The sequence below is a fragment of the Gallinula chloropus genome (assembly GCF_964237585.1).
Source record: "Gallinula chloropus genome assembly, chromosome: 3".
NCBI classification, from domain to species: domain Eukaryota; kingdom Metazoa; phylum Chordata; class Aves; order Gruiformes; family Rallidae; genus Gallinula; species Gallinula chloropus.
Window position 1 is genome coordinate 77,189,340 of NC_140087.1, and position 17,103 is coordinate 77,206,442.

Sequence of the window (17,103 nt, forward strand, 5' to 3'; positions counted from 1 at the left end):
GTTTAAAGTGGCATGTATGTACAGCTTATGACACTAATCTGTGCTGCTGTTGAGAGCAGCTATCGGTCAGTTGGGCAGATGCCCTCCTGGCATTTTAGAGGACATCAGTATTTGTGAATCACTAAAGTGACATTCATATAATGGGGCAACAAGAAACAGGTTCAGAGAAAGTCACTGCAAAATCAGTAATACTTCAGAATTTCTACTGACTGGACTGACACAGGTGTAAGAGTGATACCCTGGAAGAACAGCTTCAATCAGTTCTCTAATAGTACACAGGTGCTGGTGCTGTGGTCTGTGGACCTCTGTAAAAGCTACAGTCCTGGTCCTTGCAGTCCATGTCTTCTCTCTTCTAGCTGGAGATAATGTGGCTATTTCTGCTGCTTTGGGTTTTTTTTTTTGTGTGTGTGTGTAATCTTGCATGGAAATTATTTTTCAGAATTTTATTCTCTAAAATTTTGTAGGTCATCTTTCTGAGGGTCACTTTAGTTGTCTTGTAACAGCCAGAATCACGATCCTATTGCTTCCCAGGTTCAGATGTTCTAGGAAGAAAATGAATAATGCAAGCAGCATTACACAGATGTAATTGTGTTATGAATGTAGCAGGAGCTTTTAATACCTTGCATACAAATCCTCTAAGCTTTGGAAGCTTTTATGCTTCTGCATGAGAGAGGATCCTGAAGACAACCAAGCAAGTGACCTGTGCAAGCGGAGCTCCCCTGCTGTGAAGATGCCTGCCACATAAGGGGCTCGTGAGGACACCAACTGCAGATGGATTTCCTATATAGACTGTTACATGTTGAGTACACAGGTGCCCAAGAGCAAGGGCTTAAAGTGTACTGGTGTCTTCACAATGATATGGCAATGCCACTGTCTCAGCCCTCTCAAGAAATACAGCATTTGGCAAGGTTAATGCTGCTTCTGGCTTCAGTCCTTTGTTTAAAAGAGCCTAAGTAGGGAGTAAGTGGAAGGAGACTTTAGAATTACTGATGACTGCCAGCTTCTGCATCCAAGATGTCTTTTTTCCAAAGGTGTTAATTTTGGGGGAAAAAGGAAGCTTTAGTATCGCTTTTCCTGACTGTGACTAAGTAAATTCTTTTGTGTTTTGAAAACATTTGCAGAGGTTTTGCCTTTGGGACTGGAGGGAGGGGTGGTGATGATTTTTATATTGATAATGGGGGTTAACTGAAACATAGTGAAGGTAATGGCACTGAGGAGCCAGTATATATGGAACATGTACAGTAGCCTACTTAATGTCTGTGGCATTATGCAGATTGGTTCCTTGAACAGAAAAGGTCAACTACAAAGTTTTGAAAGAAGACTTGAGGTCTAACTTCTGATTGATTCCAGAGTCAGCCATTGGTCTATCCTTTTTCCTCTGGATTTAGATGAAATGTACTTTAGGGAAAAGAAAAACCTGCTTTGAGATCATTGGTGTGTTAAATAATAATCTTTTGAATGGCAGGTTGGTGATGTGTTTTGGTCAGAATTTGGGTTGATAAAATATACCAATAATCTGATATAGATTACTGTTTAATAGCAGCACCTGCAGAACAGTATCTTCAGGAGAAGTTGCCAGATGAAGTGGTTCTAAAAATTTTCTCCTACCTGCTGGAGCAGGATCTCTGTCGAGCAGCTTGTGTGTGTAAACGCTTCAGTGAGCTGGCTAATGATCCAATTTTGTGGTAAGTGAAAAGCTATTCCTCATTATCTTGAGAAATATTAGATGTGCTGCACAAGATGCCAGGACAATAGAAAAATTGAAATGTTGGTTGCAATTAGTTGAATTAAAACCAATTGTATCTTAATGTGTCTAGCGTACTTAGACATAATTTGTTACTCATGAATATCTGATTGTGTTAAACAGTCAAACTTTAGATTCTGTAGTAGTGTAGATACTAGTTAACAGCTGGTTTAAAAATCACTGAGGTATTCCTTCAGTAGCTGCTCTTTTCCTCCTTCCCCTCTTCAACCTTTTTCATGTTTCTTTGGGGATTGTATTCTTTGATGTGAAAGAAACAACACATTCCTTGATGCTAAATGCAGATTTTGTCTAGTGTTACTTTAGAATTTTTTTTGTTGCTTTGTTTTTTTGTTTGTGAGAGAACAGCCTGAGTATCCATCTGCCCTACCCCGTCCTTACTAAGTGATTGGATAAGTGCAATCTCAATTTGCATTATTTTAGAAGGGTAAAAATACATGTTTCTTACTTAATCTTTACACTCAAATTTTATTCTTTTTTTTAACAACATCACAAAAGCACTTGCTCTTTTTTTTTTTTTTTTTCCTCCCTTTCGTTCTTCCCCCCATCCTAAACACACTTTTTGGGATATCTTGCCAGGTGAATTAAAGATGCCACTGAATCTCAGAATTTCTTCTGGGCTTCATATCAGCAGGCTCAGACACTGCAGTTATCTGTATTCTGGCACTAATTGAAAGAATCCAGTTGTGTGCTTCATGTGCTGTTTTCTTCTGCTTAAGCCACTGTAATCTGTTTACAGATGAACCTTTTTGCAAATACAGTGCATCCATCATTTGTTCTTCATGAAGGCATTTATTTATTTTTTTTTAGCTGCTTTGTTTTTTGGCAAGGTGAGGAAGAGGTGGTGGCACATTTTGTCTTAAGTTTTGTTTATCTTACGCCACTTGCTTTCCCAAGTGTAGAGTGTCATGCTGTATTTAATATACAATTAGATTCTGATTCCACAAACTTAAATTTCTTCATGGAAATTGCATGTTGAGAACTGTCAGTTGGATCATGAAACAGATTTTTTCCTTGGGAAAACATGTAAATCAATCCAATAGAAAAATTGCTTTGGAAGTGTTTTAAAGTGGTTGGTGCTAATCATGGTCAAATTCATTGTCACAGACTGGCAAATGCTGTTGGAAAACCCTCAGTTTTAAACATTTGGTGTGTTTACATTAAAATGGAAGAGTAATCAGAAATAATTTTCTGCTTGATGCTTCTGCTCAGGAAAAGATTGTATATGGAAGTATTTGAGTACACTCGTCCCATGATGCATCCTGAACCTGGTAAATTTTATCAGATTAATCCAGAAGAATATGAACATCCAAATCCCTGGAAGGAAAGCTTTCAGCAACTGGTAACAGTAGTATTTGCTTATATTTCTTTTTCAAGATAGTTTGTAGAAGTAAAGCTCCAGCTTCTGAAATGTGGATGACATTAGTGATTATTTTGGTTTTAAGCATTAAAATGATGGGACTGAGGAGGTGGGGAGAGGTCCTTGTCCAGTGTTAGGTGCAGTGAGGTAGCATCTAAGTTATTTCTTGGTTTGAGGCACACTTGAGTGAGACACTTCAAGTTAAAGCACGAGAGCATCTTGGTTTTTTTGGCTGCCAGATTTGTGTATGTCTTCTTCCAGTAAACCAAATAGTACATTGGTAATATCACTTGGGCTTAAATAGTGATTTACAGCTGACTGGCTGGATCAGAGGTTGTCACAAGCCTTAGCTTGTTTAGCTCCACAGTGGCAAAAGTATTCTAAGAATGGCTGAGCAATGATACTTGACAAACATAAGGGAAATGAATATTAAAAGGTGAGTGTACTATGCAGTGCTGCATAGAATTGGTTCATGAAATTCTGAAGCCTGTTGAGAACAAATACTTGACTTGGCTTCTCTGCTCCTTACTTAGTCAAATGTGAAGGTATGGGATTCTCTTCTCACTATATAAATGCAGTTTGTTTTGTGGCAAGCTGCTAGAAAAATCAAAAGATGGAAATAAGAACATCTGCTGTGGCGTGCATAAAGGTACCCAGAGCTTTTCAGTCACTGTGGCGGCCTCTGGCTGTGTAAGTAGGTTAGCCTCTTGGTTTAGTTGCTCACTCTTCCGCCCAGACAGGTGGTTTTGGTGTTGCTATTTCAATTGAGTGCTTAAAATGGGAGGTCAGAATATGATCCTTAGTGCCTGGAACAAACTGATACTGGAAAACGGCTTGCTGGGGAATCAGTAGATTCAGATTTACCTGTCTGCAAGCTTACCATAAATTGTTTTTCTTGTTTCAGTACAAAGGAGCTCATGTAAAGCCAGGTTTTGCTGAACATTTCTACAGTAATCCTGCAAGATACAAAGGAAGAGAAAATATGTTGGTATGTTTCTAAAGCACCTCTTAATATTTATACATCTTTGTGTGGACACAAACTCTAAACTTGTCCTTTTTCTTGTAGTATTATGATACCATTGAGGATGCTCTTGGTGGAGTTCAAGAAGCTCATTTTGATGGACTTATCTTTGTTCACTCTGGTATATATACTGATGAATGGATCTATATAGAATCTCCAATCACCATGATCGGTGCAGGTATTTAAACTTTGTCTCAAAGTATGACTTATGTTAATTACTACCTTAATTACCAATATATTCTGGTGTAATAAAATTCAGTATAAATGCCCATCTTTCTTCATTAGTCTAGGAAATAAGGCTTTTCTATGCAAGTGTCACTAAAGAGTAACTGATGCTTCAGAATGAAGTACCATTCTCTGATTGTTAGTTCTTGGAATGACTTATCTCTTTATTTTATTAGGAGGGAAAAAAATCAAATTTGTCAGGAAGTATATTCAGTTACATGACTGCAGTTGAAGTTTTCAGCTGGTTCTTATGAAATTTGTTTATATATAACCTATCTCCAGAGTAGAATCTAGCAGTGGGAGCAAGTCCAAATTAGTATCTGTCCCACTTTCTTTGGCATTGTAATTCCATCTCAGGGAAGGAAATGAGAGCATCCAGCAGCAGGAATGTGAAACTGGAGGTTCTTTCTCTGTACATCTCCCAACTGTTCCTCTGAAGGAAATCAGACTTTCAGAATAAGAAAGGTCTAGGAAGTTAGTAGAGTTAGAAAGTTAATCCACCTGACTACAAGTTGTGGTTCTTGTGGAGCTGTTTGCTTTTCCTGTCCCTGCTGTAAACTGCTAATCCCCAGCTGCACAGTAGAGTGGTAAGAATTTGAACTGTCTTAATGCCTGGTAGAGATCTTGGTTAAGAAGTCTCAGACCTTTTGTTCCTGTGGTGACACAAAGGTGGATTGTCTTCTGCCTTCTTTTTCTGACACACTCTCTGCCTAGCTTGGTTTTTTGCTTGGTTGGTTTTGAGGTGTCTTGGTGTGTGTTTGTGGTGTGTTTTGGTTTTTTTAAGTGCCTCTTTCCTATTTGTTCTCCCAACCAATTGCTTTGCTCATGAGTGAACTTATTCTGGCACTTCTTGCTTGGGTTTTGCATCCTTGGCAGTGACAGGGGTTTTGGCCAGTGCAGTCAGATCATTCCAGTGTCAGTCTTAAAACTTGTTCCTGCAGATCCACAAGGTTCAGCTGCAGTAGTACATTAGTTTGTCAGTTCATGACTACATTTCTGCAGCTAACATCCCACTTACAGTGCATTGGTTTGTGTTGTGGAGAGGTTTTGGAGCACAAGCTGGATTCCTTTTGGATGAGACTAATCTGAGATGTGTTCCTGGAATACTCTTGCAGCACTCTAATAGTCTGCTTGCATTCAGGGGGACCAGGCTAGGACTAGTCCAAAGTCACAGCCTTTTCTGCCCTCCTTGTTCTGCAGCACATGTGGTGTGCATGTCTGATCCTGAGCACTGTTTCCCTCTGCAGTGCTTGCTAGTGCAGAGGTGGTGTTAGACCCCAGCTTCCGTCTCAGGGGCTGGCAGGAATAGATGCCAGTACGAATAGGGCAAGTCCTATTTGTGAAGTGTTTAATATCCAGAAGAAACTGGATGAGCACTGTTTTGAGGTACAACATTTTTCCATCAGACTTGAAATTGCATCTTGGATATCTAGTTAAGCTTCTGCATCTTCTCTTACTCCTGTTAAGTTTTGAAAAACCCTCCAATATCTCTTCTCCTGAAACCTTTTCTGAATAACTTGGGTTATCTTCCTTAGCTTTTAAAGAACTGTAGTTATTCCCATTGTGTATTTTTGTTGTGGAATTGATGTCTTGGAGAACAAAACCTCCAAGAGGAATCTAGAAATGCTAGATGTGTTCATATTTCAGCTTCTGGCACTGCTGGCTCTTCGCTTCCTTAGACTTTCTCCACTGAGTGGTCAGTAACATTGTAGACGGAGTCAATTTTCATTTGCCTGGAAAAGAAAACAAATTAAAGTGAACCACTAAGCCTTGGAGAACTGCCTCTTCTCTGTACAGTCTGGCATGCTTTTCAGAATGGTAGGATTAAGGCAGCACCAAATCTCTGCAATGCTACTCAAATTTCTTCAGAAGTTTCTTCTGCCTACTTCTTCAGAGTACAGTGGTGTTAGACAGGGGGCTTTACATACCTCAGGTTTTCAGCTGTCTCATAAGTAAAATGCTCTTACAGAACAATGTCCAGTATTCTAGGTTTGTCGTTTAATTTTGGGTTCGTTCTTTCTTTCCTTGAATCCAGGAGGAGGAGTCAGGTTCAGAAGGAAGCCTTTGGAGTACTAGTATGGTGGCTTATCTGAACTGTCAAGTAAGACAAAACCTCCTCTCTTGCTTGATGCATCTGGTCAAGCAGACAGAAATACCTATGAATTCCTTAAAAGAATTCTCTTTTCCAGGGTTGAGCGTCTCAGCTTACTGCAGGAATACAAACCTTGCATCTAGTGCTCATCTCACTCAAGGCAAAGCCCTCTTGTCTTAATAGCTGAGTTTCAGCAATTGCACAGATACGTGTCCTGATCTGAGAATCTTCACTAAACGTGTGTGGGGTTTGTCTTAGGAGATGGAGATATAACTTTCTTCGCCTCTTTATCTGCCATTTGGCTTGCATAATGTGCAAGTAAGTGAAAAAGGGACTATGAAAGAATTTTCAGTCAGGAAAAAAAAAAATTAGTAAAAACAAGAAGAATTATCATTTTAAGGGTAGAAAAAAATCTAAAATGGGAAAGAATGTCATCATTAGGTGTGTTCTTGGTATTTTTTTTACTTTGGAATGCAAGAGAGCAATCACATCCCTGAACACTTCTTTAAATATCTGCTCTGCATCTTTGAACTGAAAATGGCATTTTAGCCTGTTTCAGATCTGTGTTCTTTGCTGCAGACTGCAGGATCTAAAAAGACCTCTGCATTTTTTGACTGACATGACTGAACAGGGTCACAATTATTTCCTGTAGAATCTGGTTATTTTTCCAATAATGCACTCATCAGTGAAATTGTGTTATTTCTCAAAAGAAATAGAAGAATTCTGAAGCAAGATCCAGTGAATTTCTAATTCTTCAGGCAGTCTGTTTATCAGAGGCTTTCTGTTAAATTATTTCTAAGTGGTCTCATCTTGGTCCTTAAACTGAGCGTGAATAGACTCCTTGGGAGCTATGTTTTTCTATATTATGAGATTAGTGGTCCTTTTCTTCATTTCATTCTCCTTTTTTATACTGTTTTCTCTCTTCTAAAGTGGTATAAGCCAAAAGCTGAAATACAGATACTTCTCTGGATAATTCTTTTCTAAATATTCAATAGGATGTTTTGGAGAGTTTATTTGATATGTTTAGAATTAAACCAATACTTGAGCAAGTCCCCTTCCCTCTTCAGCCTTTTTCTGGGGCAGGGGGACAGACAGACATGGGATGGAGTGGAAATCTTAAATGCAGTGTTCTTACTGACTGACGTTTTCCATAATGGGTGTTCTGAGACCTCCCAAACTGAGACCTGTAACTCATGCAGAGAGACAGGGGGTGTCTGTACAGAGTGTCATCCATACTGTGGTGTCATCCATACTTCCTCAGACACTAAAGTGTACTGGTATGTATATGCCAGTGCATTTGCAGCGTGGTGTCAGTTAATTGTGTATAAATGTTACCAGGCCACAGAAAAATTGTGTGTACAATGATGCAAAGCTTCAGTGAAGCCTCTTTTAGTTGTTATCTAGCACTAAGTGAACAGTGGTATGAAGAAGAGCTAGACTACCTTAAAATGCTTGCAGCTCTGCAGTAATGAAAGCAGAGATCTGGCTCATAGATAGTGAGAACAAGCTGGATAATGATGTAAATGTTGCTTCATTCTGACTCGCACCTTTCTGCCTGAGTGATAAAGAACAGGACATACCACTCAGCTTCACTAGTGTCAACAGACAGCAGAAAAAGATCTGTTGGGGAGAAATCCTGTGCGTGGGCTCTTCACTAAAAGACAGAATTTAGGGCAAATATCTGGTGACATTTAAGTGCCTCCAGTTGGGAACGGTTTAAAATTGCTACCAGATAAGTTACCTGCTGTGATATGTGAAGCTTCAGGAATTACATGTTGTGTGTTGCGTAAGGCTGCTTCTGGCTTGCATATTTACTGTGCAGCTCTGAATTGGATGAGCTCTCTTGCTTGTGATGAATGAACATCATCGAGTTTGTACCACTCTAAGGCCGCTGTTAACTCGTGCTCCCTCTGCTGGCTGTTGCCTTGCCCATGTAAACACTTCCTTCCCTGGGATTAAGGATGAAGAATAGAGCACAGTTTTGCAGTTGACACAGGAAATCCTATCAGTCTGCAATTTGAACTTGCAAACAAACCATTTTGGAATCTTCTGTACATAAGTGTAGTTCACTCTAACTTTACAAGACTTTATTCTAAAGAATAAGAGGAATATAAATTCAAAATTCTGAAACTAACATTTGAGAAGTGTGGAGAGGTCATGAGCAGATTAGTAGTTTGGATTGGTTCAAATTAATGATGGAGTGCATGTATTCAGCTTTGAGAGTTTAGAATAACAAATTAAGTTGTACTTAACAGAATTATAGTGCCTCTAGACTGGAATCCATGTTTAAACTGTTAATTCAGATTGTAATGTACTAGTCAAAAACTAGCTCTTTACAAGAGAAGACTTTGCTCATGGTTCTAGAGATTAGACTGGTGCAAGGTTGTCTTACAGACTGTTTCTTCATTGTCTTTGAAACTTTCTGTTTTAAGATTCTTCTGTCATGAAGCCTGTCTGCTAAGAATAGCATTCATTTTCCTTTGACACTTGGAACAGAATTCTCAGTCTTTTGAGGACTTTTTATTTCAGTAGCATAAACTAAGTCTTAAATGTCTCCTTTACAGCACCTGGAAAAGTAGCAGATAAAGTTATAATAGAAAACACTAGAGATTCCACCTTCGTTTTTATGGAGGGTTCTGAAGATGCCTATGTTGGATATATGACAATCAGGGTAAGAAACTCCAAACTTGAGTAGAGCTTTTAGTAATTTCTTTTTAATGCCTGAGCAGTTAAATAAATATTACATTACTGTTCTGTCTTTCTCTTTCAGTTCAACCCTGATGACAAATCTGCTCAGCACCACAATGCACACCACTGCTTAGAGATTACCGTGAACTGCAGCCCAATTATAGATCATTGTATTATTCGAAGTACTTGTACGGGTTAGTGGGCTTTTTATTGTTTGAAACTAACACCCTGTTTAAAGGTACTAAACAGCAGCGCACGTAGGAGCAGCGTGCAAATCTATAATGGTTACTATTAGGGTACTAAGGGTTTTGATGCAAGTGTTAAAAATACAGGTCTGTTAGTCTTGGTTGTCTTGAAATGGAATTGTTACAGTGACGACTTTGTGTCCAAGAGCTTGGTGATACTTTGTCCTTGGTCTTATGTTTGAATCTGTTTAGGATCTCTGGGCGGGTAGTTTAAAACCTGAAAAGTGACAGTTTACCTTCTTTTGGTATATATAGTTGCAGCTAGCAGGAGAGAGCATTTGAAGGGGGCACGTGTGGGACTTACATGAGGTTCATTGCAATATGCAGCACTGGGATCTATGGTATTAAAACAGTCATGAGCTGTAACTGCTGAGTTACATTGACTTTCCTGTCAAGAGTGAAATGATTTGACATACCCAGAGTGTGAGTTCCTAGAAGAAATGAATACTGTGGAAAGTTAAAACTCATTTTGCCATCAGAGTTAGAGGAATTTTTACCACCTGATTTGGGAAACACTGGTAGTCTAGCTTCAGGAAAGAAAAGGTCAGCACTAGTGGAAGTGTGTGGCTGTGTGGCAATCCACAGTTGTTGGCAGGAAGACATGACAGTGTGCAATCACTAGGCACAAGACATGTTGAGTTTAACATGTTTGAACACAGGCAGATAAAATGGAATATCAAAAGGAAGAGATACAGGAGAATTAAGATACAAAACCTTTGCATAGAAATAGTGATTAGGACTTTGTGTTCCTAAGGCCAGTTAGTGAAATGGAATGCATCTACCGAATCAGGCTGTGCATAAAGGTTGCTCAGTTCAATGTAAAGACAAGGAAACAAAGGAGATGCCCAACTAGATAAACTACACTTTTTCGTTCTGGTACAAGCTACAGAGGAGGAAATTCTGCAGGCAACTGTAGTAAGAATGGTGGAAGGACTCCTTGTGTGTACCTTGTAGAAGACAGGCTCTCTCTTGGAGGTTTCACGTTAAAAAACACAACTTTGCTTTTATTGGTGACATATTAGCTAATCTGGGAAAGTGTTAAAAGTGAAAAAAAGAGGAACAAAGGACAACCAGCTGCTCTCAGTATCCTTGTTTCTTTGTTTAATGCTAAACAGTGAGGAAATTGAACTGTAGGAAAAGAAGTTCCCATATACCAATGTTGAGGACCCTGATACTACATGAGAAGAGTTAAATTTGATTTTTGGACCACACTTGGCTTGGTTAAAAGTAGTTTGAAGTGCTGTCTAGCTTCACAAAACATGCTTGTAGATAAGCTAGTAGGACTTGATGTATTGGTGAAAATTGCTTATTGAAATTAAGCTTTGGTAAGCTGTTACTCTGTGACTGCTTTTCATTATGGGAGGCTGTTTCTGAGAACGTTGTACTGTTGCCCTTTTGATACTCTGGACTTGTGAATTCTCACTGTATTGTATTCTTCTCCAAAGTTAAAATTTCTGGAGGCTGTGTGTAGGCTGTGCTATCATTGCCTATTGATTATTCATTTTCTTTGACTTTTAATCCTACAAAGCCTTGCTGTAACATAGGAAGTACCAAGAGTGTGTGTGTGTAAAAGGGAGGAAGAGTGGCAGTCTGCCAGAAAAGGCATTTACTGCTTCCAAGTCAATGACATCTGAAATACTGATCCATTAGCTTTCAAAGTCTCTTCCCTGGCACACTCCTGTAGATCTCCTAATTGCATTAAAGCATATTTCCACATTATGTCATATGTAAAGTTCTTGAAGTATGTAATATGTAAAGATGGGAGCTATGTAAGTATGAGTGATTTAAGATGGAGGTCTCTTGCTGCCAGTCCAAAGCATCTTTGAGATATTTTAAAATAAAGTTTAAATGGCAAGATCTGGAGTCTAGAGATTCTATTACATCTGTTGTAGAGGAAATATCTTCTATTACCCTTGATAGATAAAACAAGTAGATGGCAATGTGGCTTTTCTGAAGTCTTGCCTAAGTGTATGCAGGCATATTCTGAGTAAACAAAAGAAAGCCTAAACCAGTACTACATGTTTGGACCTCTTAGAGTACCAATTTCACACGATCAATGCTGAAATCCAGTGAAGTGAGTCAGAATAAAGAGTGCTTTCACTTAAATAAAAAGCATACCTCTATCACATTTCAGAACACTACGCTGTGTTCCCCAAATTCCACAGTACCTCAATGTCACCAAAAGAGGTAGAAGAAAGGGGAGTGAAAGTAATTATGAAATGTAAGAAAAGAGAAGTAATTAGTAGTTAATATAAATAGGAAACTAGGAATTGTTGGAAGTGGGACACTTCACTTACCCCACCCAAAAAAATAAACACTCCAAAAAAAATACACCCCCCCCCACCCTCCCCCACTCAAAGAACTTGAAAAACAAGAGAAAGATAAAACATCTGCTAGAAGAGACACTGTGATTGTGTCTTAATTTGGAGAACAAAGGGAGTTTTAGCAGTGATGCTGATCCATCATAGACATGGAAGAATTTGAATGGCAAAGTGTTGTGTAATTTTTGTTCCATATTTAATGAGAATAGGCAGGAGTGATAAATGTGCTCATACCCTAGAGGGATAATGAAATACATTCCACTCTTGACAGTAACTGTGGATGAGGTTAAACAGCTGTAAAAATAGACATTCTAAAATCATGCAGGAGTTTAAAAAGAACTGGCCAAGAAATCTTCTGGGCTCCTATTTTGTATCAACAGTAACTTGAAGCCTGGGTGAGGTGGTGTATGTCCCTGGAGAGGGCGGCAGGGGGAGGCTAAACAGGATGAAGCACAGTGAATATTGCTGCTTATTGATCCGGGGTAGAATAATGTGAGCAAGAATGTAAAATTTAGGATTGAAGCAAATCAATGTGTTTACAGAAATGTGTAATGGTTGCATCACACACCTGTTAGCATTTTTGATGGCTTTGCTGGACTCCAAGGAGGTACCAGTCCCATTATAACTACATAAATCCATGAAAAATATTTGACTTCAACCTACAGTACCTTAAAACATTAGACTTTGACAGAACTATCAGAACACACATTAAATAAATGAAAAAATAAGTTGCAAAGTTATAAATAGCATCTTTGTGGCTATTTAAAAAAAAAAAAGACTTCTTCACTTTACCCACTTACTGATAACTTTGAAGAGAAGAAATAAAATGCATATAGATTAAATTTGTACATGATGAGGCCTTAGATTTCATTATAGGTAACCAGGAGGTTGGGTTGCTATCACCTTTCTGGAAGGTGGGCTCTCAAATTCTGTTCACAGTGGTGTGGACAAGTGTGAAGTTACACACACAGCTCACTCTTGTTCCTCGTTCAGAGTGATAAATCTCCCTCACTAGGCTGGATTCCTGGGAAAAGCTTCAAGTGTTGTTGGAGGTAAACAGCTAAATATGAGACTTCATGTTGAGTGGCCAAAAACTAATGTGATCTGTAGTTACACCTGTGGGGATATTGAGCAAAATGGGGGAGGCTCTGCCTAGTCCTGCTTCAGAGTAAAGCTGTCTTTCCTGGTGGCCATAGCAACATGGTGAAAAATTAGAAACGGTTCAATGGAAAAGACCTAAAAGATAAAGCAGAAAAATTCAGTTGTCATGAAAAACATACTGACTGTAATTTGTAATTTTATCAAGGAAGGGGCTGGGAAGAGTAAATTCCCTGTGCTAAATACCTGCATGGCATATATTGGTATAAAGAGAACCAGTGACTGGAGGAATTTGGATGAGCAATTAAAGTATAAACTAAAAGGATAACAACTGTACCCAGCTAACAAGCTTTAAGGCTATTTCTCATTGTTGGAAATGCTCAAATCAAAATTAAGCATGTTTCTGAAAGATATGTGCTGAAGTTCCTGCTGCTAGAATGGAAGCAGGAATTAATTCAAGGATTTTTTTTAGCCTGTATTATTCATAAGGTCAGACTAGACAATCAAAATAATTTCTTTAGGATTTAAAAAAAAAAAACCCACTCTGTAAATGAGTCTTTGAATTATTAAAGTATAGTCTTTGTGGTACTATGCTAGAAGGCAATGTGAAAGCTTACTAGTAGAGCATGTACTGGCTTGCTTATTGAGTGATGTTTAATTGTGGGGAAGGTATGTGATACCCTGAGATGAGGCCTTACCTTTCCGAAATCACTTGTGAATCTGCTGTTGGGTTTTTTGTGGCTGTGGAATTTCATGGTTTCATGCTTCTTGGAGTTCAGGGGGTTGAGCTGATCCGGTGAAGTCCTGAGCTGCCTTAGTTGCCTGAAAAGTGTTTGTTTTCTGGGTATGGTAGTTGAAATCATCTAAGGGGCTGCAGCAGGGAGCTTTGCGATTCAGCTGGGAAGAGACCTGTTTGTTTCTGGTGTGTAGCTCTGTACTTGAGACTGTGCTGCTTGTCTCTTGCTCGCCTTCAGTTAGACAGTGTGTCTTTGTACAAAATTACTTGTTTGGGCTCACTGAAGTATTGGGTTATGAAAATTTAAAGGGAAGGAAAACAAGGCAGTAATTAACAGAAATATTAAAAAAATTATGCTGTCCTTTGTTGTGAATGGTCATTCTACAGTGGGCCTGGCACAGGGAAATAAACGAGTGAGGACTCTGAGAAGCTTGAATTATTATATAAACTATTGTCTATTCTGGCAGTTGTATGCAACTGCATAACCTTGGCAGAGTGGTTTTCAAAACAACTCCTACCTTGGTGTTTTTGCATCTGCAAAATGATGACATGAGTGTTTTTCTGCCTGTGGCTCGCAGTGCTTTGGCATTGTGCATGTCGAATCTCTTTTAAATATCAGTTCATGCTAACTTTCCTTGTAAGAGCACTGCCAGACTATTTATAAATACACTGTGCTTTGAAGCTATGGTAACTGTACTGTTTTCTTCCAGTTGGCTCTGCAGTATGTGTTAGTGGCCAGGGAGCATGTCCTACTATTAAACACTGTAACATCAGCGACTGTGAAAACGTTGGACTTTATATTACGGACCATGCACAGGTATTTTTCAGTGTCAATTACTTAAAGATGTTTACTGCCTTTGGTTCCTGTCTTAATTTAAGCTTTTATCTCCTAGGGAATCTATGAGGACAATGAGATCTCCAATAATGCATTAGCAGGCATTTGGGTGAAAAACCATGGAAATCCCATTATCAGACGGAATCACATTCACCATGGACGTGATGTTGGTGTTTTCACTTTTGATCATGGCATGGTAATCCATTATGTTTTCTTTTTAGAATAAAAAAATACAGATGTTGCATAGCTACGGTCTTCAAATGTTCCCATCATTGAAGAAATGTTCTAAAAATTTTTTTTTCCATGTGAACAATGTATTTTAAATATGCCTACTGTTTCTCTCTTGCCCTTCGGTGGGCAACTTCATTTTAAAGACAGTTTTAGCTGAAAGAGGTTTAAGCAAGCTTTTTGCATTTGATTGGCAGCCTGTTACATTGAATTATGTTGCAGTGACAAAATGCCTCTTGAAATAGGATGTAAATGGTAGGCTTCCACTGACACTATTGCTTCATTCTGCCTTTGAAACAGAATGAAAAATAAGGTGCTGGATAAAAAATAAATAATGTGCTCTGTGGAGGCTTCATCAGTCATCGTAATATTAAATTTCTGAAAACAGGCTATATCCAAGCTCTCTGGGAAGAGACGGGGATGTCCTGGAAAGAGTCCAGTGGAGGGCTACGAAGATGATTAAGGGCCTGAAGCATCTTCCTCTATGAGGAAAAGCTGAGTGAGCTGGGACTGTTCAGCCTAGAGAGAAGAAGAATGAGAGGGGATCTGATTAATGTTTATAAATATCTCAAGTGTGGGACACGGGGAAATGGCCAGCCCCTTTTCAGTGGTCTGTGGGGACAGGACAAGGGGCAATGGCCTCAAGTTGGAGCACAGGAAGTTCCACACCAATATGTGGAAGAACTTTTTCCCAGTGAGGGTGACAGAGCCCTGGGACAGGCTGCGCATGGGGGTGTGGAGTCTCCTCCTCTGGAGATATTCAAGACCTGTCTGGATGCCTCTCTCTGCAATATGAGCTAGGACGCCTGCTTTGGCAGGGGGGTTTGACTTTCCTAGAGTGGAGTTAGTTGTGGAACTTTAATGCAGTTTTGCTTAAGAATTCAGGCCTTCTTTCATAAAAGCCTCTGTTTCTTTGGGATGAAGGTAATAACTTCCATGCTTACGTTGTGAGCAGTGAGTCTGCATAGCCCTTGAAAGAATGAATTTTTGCCACTGAAGTAAAAAGATGATAATTTGCTGTTTTGTTTCAGCAAAATACTCTGTGTCTTCCAAACAGTGCCAAATAATTGTTTTTCCTCTTGAATGACAAAGCCCCAATTCCCACCACCCAGCTGGCAAAATGAGCAGTTTTCTTCTAGTCGCTCTTAAAATTACACAGAGTGGTACAAAATGTGATCAGAGTACAGTGAACTAAATGTCAGACTAAATAAGGGATGCTGAAGTTAATACTGCTCGCTGTCAGATCAAGTGCAGTGTTGAAAATCAGCGTGATTTCAGATTCCCTCTTGCCTCACCAAGGTTCCACAGGATTTGATTATCTTGCTGTAGGTGGGTGTTGGATACTGCAGGACATGGATTGCCTGTAGCTTCGGTGGTAGGGAATAAATTGAGACTAGACAGTCACTTGCTCTGGCAGTTGCATTTTTGCGGGTGCTGTAGATAAATAAGAGCCTTTTCTCTGGTGCTGTGCTGCTGCTGTAATGAAAACCTCACTGTAAGGCAGATGGTTTCAGAATGCTGCTGAAGAATGAGGTCAGCCAAACCAGGTCATGTTTCACGTACTCTGGGATGCTGGTGCATATTCCAGTCCCTCCACACGTTGGTTCCTGGCCTTCGCTGCCTCACATGCTTCTTGCCTGGCTGTGGCTAAATATATGCTGGGCCTGTGCTTTGGCAAGAGGACTGTAATTAGACCTGCTATGTTAGATCCACGGATGTTCTTTGTAAGGAAATGGCTTTTATCATCTAAGTAGTAGTTTTGCTGGTAGATCTTGTTTAGTCCCTGAGAAAGATAAATAATACTTGTAAAAATGCAATCATTAAGCACTCACGGCCTTGGCTAGCTGAGAAAGAATTGCCAAGCCATGCTTTTGCAGACATAGCTTGGGTGTAGACTAGACCTCTGGTTTTTTATGTCAGTTTTCTCATCTTCTGACTTGGATCCACTATTTCTTCTGCATCCCTCATGTAATTCATCTTGCTGTCAACCCCCATCTCCTTATTTTGTGTGTTCACAGATCTTGCTACAGTAGGAATTCATTTTAAACTTGAACTCATTTGATCCTTGCTCCCAAGGAATCTCTAGTCCACCATGCTAAAGTAATCTTATTCCTAAATAAAATGTTTATTAATTCAGATACTAAATTGCTTTAGGTTTCCTTCTGAACTTCTACACGAGGATTTTCTACACTGTGTGTTACGTGTTGGGGGACTGTTGGGTAGGACTCAGGTGTCTACTGAATAAAATACTAATTTCTTGTAATAAGTTAGTTCTTTAGGGAAACTAATTTACATAATTTTGGTGAATAATTAATGCAATTATAGCTAATATATAATGTAGCAAGCTTTTGGGAAAAAAAAGAAACAACAACAAAACAACCAACATGGAGTTTAATCATGGGCTAGAGAACAGAGAGAAGCAGGTGGGGTTTTTTAAGATCTCTTCCACCCCAGTTGCTGGGGAGGCAGCAGGGTTAAAGGAGCAGTGAAGT

At 39.3% G+C, this 17,103-nt stretch overlaps 1 protein-coding gene across 1 annotated transcript in view; it reads left to right on the forward strand.

Annotated features, from left to right (window-relative positions):
* FBXO11 (F-box protein 11) overlaps window positions 1-17,103 on the forward strand; it is a 75,942-nt gene that overhangs the window by 43,174 nt on the left and 15,665 nt on the right. Inside the window, exons 4-11 of the mRNA XM_084261877.1 lie at window positions 1,541-1,685; window positions 2,975-3,104; window positions 4,027-4,110; window positions 4,189-4,321; window positions 9,025-9,131; window positions 9,231-9,342; window positions 14,259-14,365; window positions 14,442-14,579. Coding sequence (XP_084118003.1) covers window positions 1,541-1,685; window positions 2,975-3,104; window positions 4,027-4,110; window positions 4,189-4,321; window positions 9,025-9,131; window positions 9,231-9,342; window positions 14,259-14,365; window positions 14,442-14,579 — 956 coding nt within the window. The remainder of the gene's footprint in view (window positions 1-1,540; window positions 1,686-2,974; window positions 3,105-4,026; window positions 4,111-4,188; window positions 4,322-9,024; window positions 9,132-9,230; window positions 9,343-14,258; window positions 14,366-14,441; window positions 14,580-17,103) is intronic.